We start from the raw sequence: 12,931 nt of genomic DNA on the forward strand, positions 1-12,931 counted from the left end.
TCTTGTCTTTACTGTGCATTTCCTCCTGTGAACTTTTCCTGCTCGATATGAAACAAATCACTCATTATGTATTCAGATATTTTAATGTAACTGTAATGACTGATAATCAAAAATGTAATAATTGGAGCAATTGATAATGGTAGAAAATAGAATTACGCTTATACATGAAGATGTAACACTGGATACAGAAACCTATGTATACTCCACATGGTGGCCAAATGCCATCACATACAGTGTACACTTGTACACAGGATAACAGGGTAAATGTCTGTAGTCCAGTTGACATCACTGGTGAAATGGGCATGAGACCTAACGCTCCCATTATATCCAGTCCTTTAAAAAATGTCCACATAAGCTACTGTTTCCTGTAGAGACAGCATCAGTAGTTCACTGACTGTTTGTCACAGGACACCCCACACTTCCTCGAAGGCAGAGCATATCTTGGCGCAGGTCAGTGCCGCAGAGAGGGGATAGTTACTGATGGACACAGTCTTCTCCGTGTAGTCCACATTCACCTATTAAAGACAGAGAGATCAGTAACATAAATATTTGACACGTGTAGCAGTGCACCAGCTACCATCCAGAGCCAATTCTCACCGCTCCATGTGCAAATGCTCCAATCACCACTGCAGCCGGTCCCTCTGGCACCAAAGTCCGAGGGCAGACAGCCTCTCCAGAGGAGAAGGAGGTGGCAATGCGGGGGCAGCCAGGAGGCAGGTGGTCAGACACCGGGTTTTTAATCATCCTCAGAAGCTTCTGAGGACCATCAGCTGCCCTGACACTCAGTTTGTGCAGCAGCTGAACTACGAAAGAAGAAGAGACAAAGGAAAGGTTGGGAGATCAGTTCAGGAACGGAAGAGTTTAGGATATAATAATATCATGACAGAGGTGAATAAAACTGGCAGCTTTGGATTTATAACCCCACAAAGATGAACTCCACATACAATGTAGTTAGCACCTCAAAAGCAAACAACATTTGTGGTTTACCCATAAGGCCACAGAAGCGAGTGAAGGTTCTTGGAATGCGAGTCTGCGGGTTGATTTCGATTAAGGCATTTTTCTCTGTGTGGATGTAAACCTGCAACAGGCCTGCCCTGTTCAGTGGACTGTCCATCAACATGAGCAGACTCTGATGAAAACACATAACAGAAATATTAGTTACAACCTGAGGCACCAAGTTGGCTTTTGATGCTAACTTTCAGACATGCTTGGATACACTTCAGTACACTCTAAAACATTTTTTTTTAACATAAAGCAGGATAAACAAGGATAAAGATCTCTGATGAGACTGTCAAACCAACAGTCAAAAGACACTTCATTAATAAATCATCATAAATAACAGCAAATTTTGGTTATGAAACGACAGAAAAGATGAATTGATTATCAAAATTAATTGTCACAATTGTCACAAACTCTGACTATAGTTTATAACAGACATAAGTGAAGAACACAGTTAGGCGCACTATTTTTGAAATGAGTGTTTACCTGATGTGTAATATCTGGTCTTATATTGCCTGGATTCCTTCCACTTTTGACGATCATATTTTTGTGTTGGTCACAGTTTAACAGTTCAAATGTTTTTCCTACCTAGAAAATAAACAAAATGGAAACAATAAAAGCTGTTTGGTTATATAATCCATTTGTATTAGTTATCCCAGTTTAAATGTATGGTTACTGATGTCACTTCCACTGGTAGTAGGTAGGGGCTGCATGACAACAACACAACCCCGACGCTTTACCTTCACTGTTTCTAACGATGCCCCCTCCAGAATAACAACTAGTCTTCTCTCTGCCATACGGTCGTGAAGGCTCCGGAGGTGTTTGGCTGGTTTTGGTTCATATTCGTCCAAATGTTCCAGGCCACGCTTCTTCTCGTTAGGAGCCGCCATGACGCCTTCGGGTGGACTGTCGCAGAATGTGTGCGTCACTGCACAGGTTGCGCGTCCACGAGTGGGTGCCTAACTACGAGACGTTTAGTTTACGCCTTTGATGTATCTGAATACATTTTAGGCACCGTAAAAGCATAATAACATATGAGTATTCGCTACTTAATCTTAACAACTGTGTCCTTTCAACGGTCTTCGGGTGTGTGCGCGCGACTTGTCGCCACCATCCGTCCGTCACTTGTGTGCGCCGGATGTTCCTCTACAACGTGTTGAAGGAAAATTCACGTGTGGACATTTTTAATCTTACACATACATTGTGAAGTTTGTTCCAAAAGGAGCGGATTAATTGGTGAGTTTGTGAAGAGCTGTTGCCGGGCTCGTAGACAAAGACTCAGTCGGACACTGTTAGAAACTGAGGTCTTAGCCTTATCTTGAAATCACGACATGCGGAGTTGGGACATTAATGTTATATGTGTGTAACTTGGGAGCTTATTCTGTCATTACGTTGTCACCGCAAACGTGCAACGGCGTTTAATAGTTTTTTTATAATAACGTTTGGGGCAACTATGTTTTCAGCAACTAATTTTAACACCTTAAAACTAGTTGAATGTACAAGAAAAAAGTATGCAGCTATGGTGAGCTGAGAAATGTGCGAGGCTGTTTTCTATTAGCAGGTCTTCTAATTTTGTATTACAAACGATCACAACTGGCTACATGTCTCTGATATACTGTGTTTCCACCAGAGTTCAGTTTATCAGTTTCTAGATTCATTTTAATGCCTTCAGCCACTCAAGTTTCTCTGTTTGACAGTCTTTGATTACTGTCGATTTCTAGAAGACTACACAAAGTACAACAGCAAAAAGCTAGACTGCAGCACATGTTGAATTGCAGCCTTTGCTTTCGGTGTATACTGTAGGTATGAGTAATGTTTTGCACATGTCTGCTTCTGGTCCCATTACAATACAACATGGTGTAAGAGAGCGCTGTATGTGGCCTTGTTAATGTACTGTAACTTAGTTAGTCTTTGTTTTGATAAGGTTAAACATTATTTTCCTCTGCCTTTCAGTCTATTTGTGTAGCTTGGAGTCATGGGTCGGAAGTTGGATCCCACCAACAAGGTGAAGAGAGGGCTGGGGAAAAAAGCCAGGAAGCAGCAAGGAGCAGAGATCGAGTTGGCCAAGTTTGTAAAAGATGGTAATTATTGTGAACTTCCTATCAGCTGTTTATAAAAACACATATTCACTCTAGAAATCCATACAGTAAAGGTTAACAACAAACAGGTTATCTTGCTGACAGCATCGTAATTGTTTTTCTCTTTTCTATTTGCAGAGGACACAGAGCCAAAACGACTCTCAAGTAGAGCTAGGAAGAGGTAAGAGTGTGAATGATTGCGAATAGTCTTTTTCTTTTCTGTACTGTGTACAGATGCAGGTACTGGTTTCCTGTGTATTTATTCTTTTTGAATGCACATCCCTCCCTTATCCTTGCATGCTTTGTACCCTCTATATCCTGTTTGCTCCTGTAACACTGTAATTTCCCAGTTATAGGACTAATAAAGAATTATCTTATCTTATCTTATAACATTAAATTACATTTCTTTGTTCACAAATTGCTCATTTGTGTCATTTTACAGAGCTGCAAAAAGAGTCCAGAGTTTGAAAAAGCCTAAAGATGCTGCTCAGGAACAGCCCAAGAAAGGTAACCACATCAGTGTTTATGAAAGCAGTTGTGATTCTTTTTGATTGTTAATTACTAGCCAGCATCAGCAAAGAACTTAAGGGGGTGTGTGCGTTTGACTTGCACTTAACTGATATTTTAACTTATCATAGACGATAAAGATACAAGAAATGGAAAAACTGTGAATATCATGTTGTGTGCGGTTTTGTGTACAATCCACTTTCCTTGGTGAGGTTTGTGTTTAAAACAGGAACAACAGATTAGTTATTTTTAATCACAGAATATTTAATTGGTATTCACAATCTTTTTTTTTCCTGAAGGATTCACTGATGAGAACAGTAAATGGTTGAAACCAGCAAAAAGGAAGCGTAAAATGGAAGAACCTGAAAGTGAGGATGACAGTGATGAGCACTGGGAGGAAGATGAGGAGGAAGTGGAAGAGGAGCAGCAGCAGCAGAAGAAGAAAAAGGAAGTAAAAGATCAAAGAAAGAAGGGTGCAGTGAAAGAAGTTGCAGAAGAGGAGGAGGAGGATGATGATGATGACGACGATGATGATGATGATGACGACGACGATGATGATGACGACGACGATGATGAAGAAATGGTTGATGACTACGGTACACAGGATGATGGTGATGAGGAAGCAGCTGAAGAGGAAAGTGAGGGAGAGGAGGTATGTGTAAAAGCTCTGCCTTAACCTTCTGCCAGCTGCCATGTTGTTGTGTTTTCTGTATTGAAGACTGGACATTTGAACTTGTGATTAAAATATCATAATTTTATTCCTGCCCAAACTGCAAATTTAAAGATACAGTCCCTGAATTCATTTCATCCCACTTCATTGTTGTTAAGTTAAAACAGTGGTTTTGGGGTTTGAGGCTAAAACAGTCTAAGGATGATTGATGTGGTAAATGTGTTTGTGTAATTAACAACTACTTTTTTGGTATTGTTCTGCATGTAGCTTCTCCCCATCGAGCGTGCAGCCAAAAAAGAGAAAAAACTAAAGGAAACCATGGGCCTGGAGAGTGACGATGACGATGATGATGATGAGGAGGAGGAGGGGGGGGAGGACGATGGTGATGATAGTGAGGAGGAAGAAAATAAATCAGATGCTGACATGGATGAAGAGGACACAGTACAGACCAACTTAGACGAAATGGATCAGTTTAGGCTACCAGGGGCCGAGGAAAGTGAGAAGGAAGGTAAGTGACTTAAACTTTTCTCCCCTCTTTTTAAAACAGTAAATCTAATTGTTTGGTAAGAAGTCCAAATCCTTTTCTAATTTGCATTTTTAGGTGTCCTGCCTCTAGACCTGAAGACAATCCATCAAAGAATAAAGGACAACATTGATGTCCTTTGTAATTTCTCAACAAAAAGGGAGGAGGGGAAAGAGAGAGCAGAGTACATATCTCTTCTGAAGAAGGATCTCTGTACTTATTACAGCTACAACAACTTCCTCATAGAAAAATTGATAGACATCTTCCCTCTTTCAGAGGTGAGTGATTATTTTTTAGTTCTGATGTTCTTCTTATCATAATTAGGACTGATTGATGCACACAATAATGATAGTTTGAACATCTGGCTATCCTGGTCTGTTGAAATTGTGTGTTAAGTAATGAAAAAAGAAAAAAAACAGTTATTGTTATTTCCAGTAACAATATAGAACAATTGATAATGTTATCAATCAAATTCATTTTAAACTTTGATAACTGTGTGTTTCTTGGCTAATAAATTGCACTCTAAACACAAGTGCAGGGAGGTGAAGAGAGAGTTAGCAAACATAACTGTACTAAAGTGCACTACTCTAATGACAGGTAACCAGATGAACTGACAAACAGAAGGTCCCCAAGGCCTTACATCCATGTTGGATTATTTACAGAACATTATTGTGTGTGTTTTATTAACACAGTATCAGTATTTCATTTTTTTTAATATCACGATTATTGTCAATACAGGTTTATCACAACAGCTCTAATCTGTTATCTTTTTATTCCTTGTTTGCTTATAGCTTGTTGATTTCCTAGAAGCCAATGAAATTCACAGACCCGTCACTATTCGCACCAACACACTGAAAACGAGGAGGCGGGACCTTGCACAGGTTGGTGCCCCTAGTGGGAAAATTGGATTAAGTGACAATATGTTAGAATTTCAAAACATGCTTTGTAATATTTCTTGAGAGTCAACTCAGATCGATAGATTCTCTATGTTCACAGAATTTAATGACACAAAATGTAAAGGAAATAACTGCATTGCAAAAACTACACTGATTTTGGGCATGTGGGTCAGACATGAATGTAAATGAAGGCTATAGAAGAATATATAGTTTAAAACTGTTCTGTGATTCTTATTGTTTAGGCCTTGATCAACAGGGGAGTGAACCTTGATCCACTGGGGAAGTGGTCTAAAGTTGGTTTGGTTATCTATGACTCTTCAGTACCTATTGGTAAGTTAAAGTCCATTCAGCAGTCTGACTTAAGCTGACCTTTATTGGAGAATATCTGAGAAAAACTGCAGCCACACAATCATTAACTGTGATCCTTACAACAGGTGCAACCCCAGAGTATCTGGCTGGTCACTACATGCTGCAAGGAGCTTCCAGTTTTCTCCCAGTCATGGCGCTCTCACCACAGGAGGGCGAGCTAGTGTTGGACATGAGCTCAGCTCCAGGAGGCAAGACCACCTATATTGGTATGTGCTCTATTTATGTTTTACACCATTTTAGTATTAATGCATTCATTATTTTATTATTATGATTATGATTTATCAAAGCCTGCCATGATTTATTTATTTTTTTATTATTTTTTTTATCCAACTCACAACCCAAAACCCAAAGATATTCAGTTTGTTTCATTTTATGGTGAATCAACTCACTGATCTATTGAGTACTTGTTTCAGTTGTAATGTAGAACAGTGCAAATGAAGGCAAATGCAAACATTTCTCAGGTGCAGATTAAAACTGTTTAACACTCCACTTTTAGCTCAGCTGATGAGAAACACGGGGCTGATTGTGGCTAATGATGCCAACGCCGAAAGACTGAAGAGTGTGGTGGGCAACATCCACCGTCTGGGGGTCACCAACACTGTTGTCTGCAACTATGATGGAAGGCAGTTCCCAAAGGTAACTTTGATACCTGTGCTGAAAAATATCACCCTCTCTAGTTTACATTTACTGTTGAGTTTCATTTATCGTACTGACTTGTTGAAAATGTTGCCTACAGGTAATGGGTGGGTTTGATAGGGTGCTGCTTGATGCTCCATGCTCAGGCACAGGAGTCATTGCTAAAGATCCTGCTGTAAAGACCAGTAAGGTAAAACATTCACTGTTTAGGTATACACACATATAGATGTGTAACTCTGGTTTTAAATGCTGTTTTAATGACCCCCCCATTTCCTGATAGGAAGATGCAGACATCCATCGCTCTGCTCACTTGCAGAAAGAGCTGATTCTGTCTGCCATCGACTCTGTCAATGCTGAGTCCCCCTCAGGAGGATATCTGGTCTACTGCACATGCTCAATAATGGTATATGCACTGTATATGCTTTTAATTCAAAATGTGTTTTTCTGCATGTCTGTTATGTTTTTTCTTTAAATGTTATTTTTGAGCAGGGTCTGAAGTATGTATCAGAAAGGCTTGTGTATTGATCAAAATGTATTTCACCAGGTGGAGGAGAATGAATGGGTGGTGGATTACGCTTTAAAGAAAAGGAATGTGAAATTAGTTCCCACAGGACTTGACTTTGGCAAGGAAGGCTTCACCAGGTAAATAAGACAACCGGTGTGTGTTTTTACTAAGTAGTTGAGTTGTTTAAAGGCTCTGATCATCAACCCTGAATTTATTTTTCCATTCTCGTAGGTTCAAAGAACGTAGATTCCACCCTTCTCTGCGACTGTCTCGCCGCTTTTACCCTCATTCTCACAATATGGATGGATTTTTTGTGGCCAAGTTGAAGAAATTCTCCAATGTAATTCCAACGGCACCAGCAGGAAAAGGTAACACTTTCTCTCATGAGCACATGCTAACTTTCATAACAACTGTTTCCTTGTTAAACACAAACTCTCTATGTGTGTTATTTATTCAGAAGAAGAAAACGCAGATGTTCCTGAAGCCACAGTTGTTACAGACTCTCCTGAAGAGAAATCATCCAAAAAGGACAAAACAAAGAAGATTGTCCCCAGTAAGGCAGCCAGCTTGAAGGAGAAAACCCAAGCCAATGGAACAGCTGACAAGAAAACGGCAAACGTCACGTCAAAAGGCAAAAAGAACTTGCTCGCTGGACCAAAAAAGGCAAAGGTTGCCAAGATGGATGGAGAGACTGTGAAAGGGGCAAAGGCCAAGAAGCCCACAGTGAAGACAGCAGATGAAACTAAACCATCAGTGGCTGAGAAAAAGGAAGGAAGCAGATTTGAGAAAAAACAGGGCAAAAAGAGAAAAACACCCAACAAGGCGAAGAACAGAATGGGAAAGAATAAATTCAAAAAATTGAAGTATATGTTGGAAAAACAAGACAGAGAGTGACCATGTATACAGTGTGATTAAGTGTACTGGATTGTATAAGAGCTGTGTAGAGCTTCCTCACGGACCCAGATCTCCTCCTTCCAGCTGATGAGTATTCAGATCGTGGTGTTCTGTTGTCATTTCAGAGCAGAGATATACTGTATGTTTGTAATGCTTATTTACAAATGAACTGGACTGGTCAGTGATGTTCTCCCTTAAACAAGGTCCTACCTTTTTTATTTGTATTACAGAATATTCATTATGTTTGTCTGTTGATTTAATTACAGTGTGGGTCATCCTTCTTTCCATAAATTTGTGAAACATAATAAATCTTTTAAGGTATTTTTCCGCATCATTTGTCTGGCTATTTAATGGGTAGGGCTAGAGGTTCAAACCAGCCATGGAAAACAGTTTAAGCTAATAATAATTTGATCATTTCTAATCACATTTCAAACAACTACAAATGCATTTTGACTTTCAGTTTAGTTTTTATTGTTTGTAATTCCAGTTTCAGATCTCTACAGCTGAACTAATCTTTAAACACACTTAAAATAACATCCTAAAATAATGTTATTTAGGGATTATTTGTTGTTACTTAGTCTGAACTCTGATCAGCCATAATGTAATCACATACAGGTACATCGTTTTGAGTCTTTTTTGAAACTTTTTAATTGAAAAATACATAACAGTTCAGATCGGAATTTGTGCCGCAAATCATCCACTACTGTTGTCAAGAGTGGGGAACCAATCAGATTGGTCAATTTCGGACCGGAAGCTGTGTTGTTTACCTTTTCTAAGATGGCGGCGGGGATGTATTTGGAGCATTATTTGGACAGTAAGCTGTTTGTTATGCGTTAAGCACGATTGAACATATTTGACACGACCTAGCTCGTTTTGTACTTTGTCTTTCATTGTGTAATGTAACTAGTGGTTTATCCGTGTGTGGAACGGGCTAATGTGTAGCCGTTTCCCAATGGTCAGCGGGTTTAGGCTCAGTCTATTTGCTGGGATATCGCATCTCATCGTAGTGAGGAAAGGATGCTGTTTGAGATAGCTCATCTACTGTGGTGGCGGTGTCCTACAACCTGTATTAAAATCATTTAGCAGCAAAGTTGCTTCTCCTTACTGCCCCTTGCTTTTCAGTACAACACTCGAGCATGCTAGTTCATGCGCTATTGTTAAATGGCAGCCATAGCATCAATCAAGCTAGCGATGCAGTTTGCAATAACGTTGATTACTGATCCAAGCCGATCTCACTGAAAATGTGATTAAAATGTATGTTGTCTCTTTCTCCACCATGCCAGGCATAGAAAACTTGCCTTTTGAGTTGCAGAGAAACTTCAATTTGATGAGAGATCTAGATCAACGCACAGAGGGTGAGAACAATGACCCGTGTGGATTTTAACGCTCATTTGGTGTGAAAACGCACGTCTTCTGAACCTCGTCTGGTAAAAAAGGCCCATTGAATCACCCTATGACACTTTTATATCAACACGGTTATCAATATATTGTATGCATTTTTGCCCAACCTGGTGGCCGAGACCCCCTAACGGAAGTCTTAGGGGTCACGTTATTAAGTTGTTGAAAAATTGAAGAAAAGGTTATATAGGTTTTATATGAAATGATGCTTTGTTTTATTTTTTTCTTTCTAATGTTGGTTCTTGTAATATATTGGAATATTTCACGTTTTCATGCTACAGAAAATTCAGCAAATTCAAAAGTGCAGGACTGTGGAGTCATTTCCTAATGCAACCTGTTATGAGGAGTCACAAGTAGAGATTACTTAATTTTCAGGGGGGGTCACGAGCCAAAATGTTTGGGACACACTGATCTAAACAAAAAAACTAAATAATAAAAATGAAAAAATAAATAAGTAATAAAATTAAGTTCAGTGTGATAAGTTGTGTCAATTCACATATTCAAGCAAGTATTTTTGTCATTAGCTGTATTGCTCAATATGAATGTTTTTTAGGCATGTTAAAGAAGACAGACCCCTAATCTTTAAATGTATTGTCAATGTAATTATTGTATGTAAATTTTTGAAGTGTTAATTGCACACAGTTAAGACTTATAATGTTGGTAATGTTCACTTAACGGTTAGCGTGTTGTTTAAGAGGTTTAATTCTCTCTCTCCCTCTCTTTTAGATCTTAAAGGACAGATAGACTCTCTGGCTAAAGAGTACACAGCCAATGCAAGGACACTTTCCTCAGAGCAAAAGCTGTCCATACTGAGGCAGATTCAGCAGTCTTACAGTAAATGCAAAGAGTTTGGAGATGATAAGGTGCAACTGGCCATGCAGACCTATGAGATGGTCAGTATCTTAGAAATAAACATCTTCACGTAGGTAATATGTGTGGGAAGACAACTGACAGAGCCACTGAATGTACATGAAATATGCACCACAGGTCGACAAACACATCAGACGTCTTGACACAGACTTGGCTCGGTTTGAGGCTGACTTGAAGGAAAAGCAGATTGAGAGCACTGACTATGATTCCACCTCCAGTAAGGGGAAGAAAAGTGAGTGTCCATTACATTTGCTCAATAAAATGCTCAAAATGTTGTGATTTTACTCCAAATTAAAGTGCTTGTGTCATTCCAGGTGACTCCAGACAAAAGGAAAAGAAGACGGCTAAAACAAGGTCTAAAGTGAAGAGTTCAGATGAAGATGGCAGTCCCAAGAGTGCACAGAAGAAAGTCAAACTCCTTCAGCCGTATGTTGTTTATTTACTTGTGGTATCCAAGTGTTTACCTTTCACCTTTCAAGTTAATCATATTTAGTTTGCTTTACATTCATACTTTAATTCTCACTTGCAATACTTTCCACTCATCATCAGAGGAGAATTCAACAGCCCTTCAAGCAACTTTGGGAATGTGCACCCATCTGATGTGCTGGACATGCCAGTGGACCCAAACGAACCCACCTACTGTCTGTGCCATCAGGTCTCTTATGGCGAAATGATCGGCTGTGACAACACTGATGTGAGTTTTGTTTAAAGAGTAGCAAAATTTTAAAATTATCCACTGAAAAAATCTCACCACCTCCCTTCAGGACTCCCTCCAAAGCCTCAGTCATATATAATCACAATAGTCATCACAAACATCCTTCAGTTCGAAAAGGCTACCCAGCCTGGTAGCTACCTCTCATTGCTGTGGATGTGTGCTTTGCATATCTGTAAGGTGTTTAGTGAGTCTGTTGTTACTGCGGCAGTAACACTCGTTCTTCTTCAGCACAGAGCAGCCGAGCACTGAGGTGACGTTAGGTTTAGATTGGACAGTCCATCATGTTCAACGGTCTGTTGAATATCCCACCACATCTAAGCTTAATTTTAATTTGTACGTAATGCATTACATCAGTTGCACTTAGAAAAGAAGTGGAGCAGAGTGTCGGGGAAAATGTCTTATGTTTTTCTATAATAATATTTTCTTAGAAGGAATTTTGTAAACATTTCCAAGAGCAAGATTCATCAGCCGAGTTTTTACAAGAAGAGGGAAGGTGGCTTTTAGGTATAAAGATGTGCTGTCACAAAGGCCTGTTGTGACATTTCACACAAATACAATTTTATATATATGTGAACACAAAAGAACATGAGAGTATTTATAAATTTTATGGGATCCTTAATGTGAATGGCCTGTCCAAACATTTTTATTTATTTAAATTACATTAACATTAATAAAGGTCGACTGTAATGTACTTTTTATGGCACAAGCCTGAAACTGAGCAGAAAAAATGATACAAAATTATTTTAAAAAACAGGGTAAGGTTTAGTTCAAATCATGTTATTTAAGAATAATCAGTGATGTACACCCTATCCCTAATATATATATATATATATAAAGAGGTTGGTCTAGACCTGCTCTAATTGGAAAGTAATTTGAACTTCTGTTGTGATTTGATGCTATATAAATTTATTGAATTGAAATACATTTCCTAGATGCTACTTTCAGCTTAAAAGATTTAAGAGGCCCTGTCTCTTCTGCTGAAGATAAGGTCACAGACCAGATGATTAATTAGCAGACTCCACAGTCCTCATCCTGTATGTGATATGTTTCCTTGAAAAGATTGATATTGTGTTTGCTCTTGTATTTACAGTTGTTTTGTCCAGACTAAATACCCCATTTTCAGGAATATTTAACAGTATATTATTATTTGTTGTCTTTACCCCAGTGCTCCATTGAGTGGTTCCATTTTGCATGTGTGGGCCTGACAACCAAACCAAGAGGCAAATGGTAAGACCCTCCAGTAACTGAAATGGAGGCTGTACTTTGCCTGTTTTCAATATGTGCAATAAAAGTGTGAATTGTTACCCATTTGAGTCAGTCAGCTAAATGCTTTTGTTGTTTTTTTTTCATCTGTGATATGCAGGTATTGTCCACGATGCTCTCAAGACAGAAAGAGAAAATAAAAAGACCTGGTTGTTCTGGAACAAAATGTGGACACTCATCAGATGGAAAATGAGAAGAATATTTCTTCATTAGTTACTAGAATTTTTGTTTCTCATCTTCCTTAACATTTGGTGCTTTTTCTTTTGATTTACCTTATTTTGCCTTGGTCTGATGCAGTGTGTGTGAAGGAGCCAAGTGGTTACAAAAGTATTTAAGTATTGTTTTTTTTAATTATTTTTTTTTAACGGTTAATAATTTTTTAGTTGCCTTTGGTGCTCTTATTGTGACTTTTTTTTTTTTTTTACATTTTGTTTTACAAGTGCATAATAAACACTACAACTGCCCCTAATGGTTTAGCAGTTCCCAGTTGTTACAGTACCTTTTACTGTATTCACATGTACAACTACAAGATTTGAGAACAGTTTAGCCTTGAATCATTTTTTCCTTTGTTGTATAGCTAGTTTCTTGTGCTTAACCTGGGAACACTA

General features: G+C 38.8%; 3 protein-coding genes across 4 annotated transcripts; 2 read left to right on the top strand and 1 right to left on the bottom strand.

Annotated features, from left to right (window-relative positions):
- Positions 1-67: 67 nt before the first annotated feature.
- emg1 (EMG1 N1-specific pseudouridine methyltransferase) lies at positions 68-2,083 on the bottom strand. Its single transcript, XM_046399276.1, has 5 exons — positions 1,740-2,083; positions 1,486-1,587; positions 988-1,129; positions 598-803; positions 68-515 (listed from the first exon to the last, which is right to left on the bottom strand). The coding sequence occupies exons 1-5, from the start codon at positions 1,887-1,889 to the stop codon at positions 402-404; spliced, it is 714 nt and encodes a 237-aa protein (XP_046255232.1). The 5' UTR covers positions 1,890-2,083; the 3' UTR covers positions 68-401.
- A 1-nt stretch (position 2,084) lies between these two features.
- Positions 2,085-8,398, top strand: nop2 (NOP2 nucleolar protein homolog (yeast)). Of its 2 annotated transcripts, XM_046399168.1 has the most exons (17): positions 2,086-2,235; positions 2,953-3,080; positions 3,216-3,258; positions 3,520-3,584; positions 3,884-4,095; positions 4,135-4,236; positions 4,522-4,762; positions 4,856-5,055; positions 5,569-5,658; positions 5,916-6,003; positions 6,108-6,248; positions 6,539-6,678; positions 6,779-6,868; positions 6,959-7,081; positions 7,223-7,320; positions 7,415-7,551; positions 7,641-8,398. In XM_046399168.1, exons 2-17 carry the CDS (start codon positions 2,975-2,977, stop codon positions 8,075-8,077), a joined length of 2,313 nt encoding a protein of 770 aa, XP_046255124.1. In that variant the 5' UTR covers positions 2,086-2,235; positions 2,953-2,974; the 3' UTR covers positions 8,078-8,398. The 2 variants fall into 2 exon arrangements, with proteins under 2 accessions (XP_046255123.1, XP_046255124.1); XM_046399167.1 differs by having other exon boundaries at positions 2,085-2,235; positions 3,884-4,236.
- A 362-nt stretch (positions 8,399-8,760) lies between these two features.
- On the top strand, positions 8,761-12,843 carry ing4 (inhibitor of growth family, member 4). Its single transcript, XM_046399273.1, has 8 exons — positions 8,761-8,891; positions 9,361-9,432; positions 10,202-10,368; positions 10,463-10,577; positions 10,660-10,771; positions 10,895-11,039; positions 12,226-12,287; positions 12,424-12,843. The coding sequence occupies exons 1-8, from the start codon at positions 8,855-8,857 to the stop codon at positions 12,461-12,463; spliced, it is 750 nt and encodes a 249-aa protein (XP_046255229.1). The 5' UTR covers positions 8,761-8,854; the 3' UTR covers positions 12,464-12,843.
- Positions 12,844-12,931: the final 88 nt, after the last annotated feature.

The sequence above is a fragment of the Scatophagus argus genome, chromosome 9 (assembly GCF_020382885.2).
Source record: "Scatophagus argus isolate fScaArg1 chromosome 9, fScaArg1.pri, whole genome shotgun sequence".
In the NCBI taxonomy this organism is placed as follows: Eukaryota; Metazoa; Chordata; class Actinopteri; family Scatophagidae; genus Scatophagus; species Scatophagus argus.

What these genes read in the sequence shown, in the direction of transcription:
- emg1 (XM_046399276.1), bottom strand. Translation starts at nt 1,889, where the DNA reads ATGGCGGCTCCTAACGAGAAGAAGCGTGGCCTGGAACATTTGGACGAA. An exon ending in CATCGTTAGAAACAGTGAAG is followed by an intron (nt 1,588 to 1,739) that starts GTAAAGCGTCGG and finishes TTTATTTTCTAG; the next exon opens with GTAGGAAAAACATTTGAACT. An exon ending in GACCAGATATTACACATCAG is followed by an intron (nt 1,130 to 1,485) that starts GTAAACACTCAT and finishes TGTTTTCATCAG; the next exon opens with AGTCTGCTCATGTTGATGGA.
- nop2 (XM_046399167.1), top strand. Translation starts at nt 2,975, where the DNA reads ATGGGTCGGAAGTTGGATCCCACCAACAAGGTGAAGAGAGGGCTGGGG. An exon ending in CGAGGAAAGTGAGAAGGAAG is followed by an intron (nt 4,763 to 4,855) that starts GTAAGTGACTTA and finishes TTGCATTTTTAG; the next exon opens with GTGTCCTGCCTCTAGACCTG. An exon ending in TGACTCTTCAGTACCTATTG is followed by an intron (nt 6,004 to 6,107) that starts GTAAGTTAAAGT and finishes TCCTTACAACAG; the next exon opens with GTGCAACCCCAGAGTATCTG.
- ing4 (XM_046399273.1), top strand. Translation starts at nt 8,855, where the DNA reads ATGGCGGCGGGGATGTATTTGGAGCATTATTTGGACA. An exon ending in CTCCAGTAAGGGGAAGAAAA is followed by an intron (nt 10,578 to 10,659) that starts GTGAGTGTCCAT and finishes GTGTCATTCCAG; the next exon opens with GTGACTCCAGACAAAAGGAA. An exon ending in AAAGTCAAACTCCTTCAGCC is followed by an intron (nt 10,772 to 10,894) that starts GTATGTTGTTTA and finishes ACTCATCATCAG; the next exon opens with AGGAGAATTCAACAGCCCTT.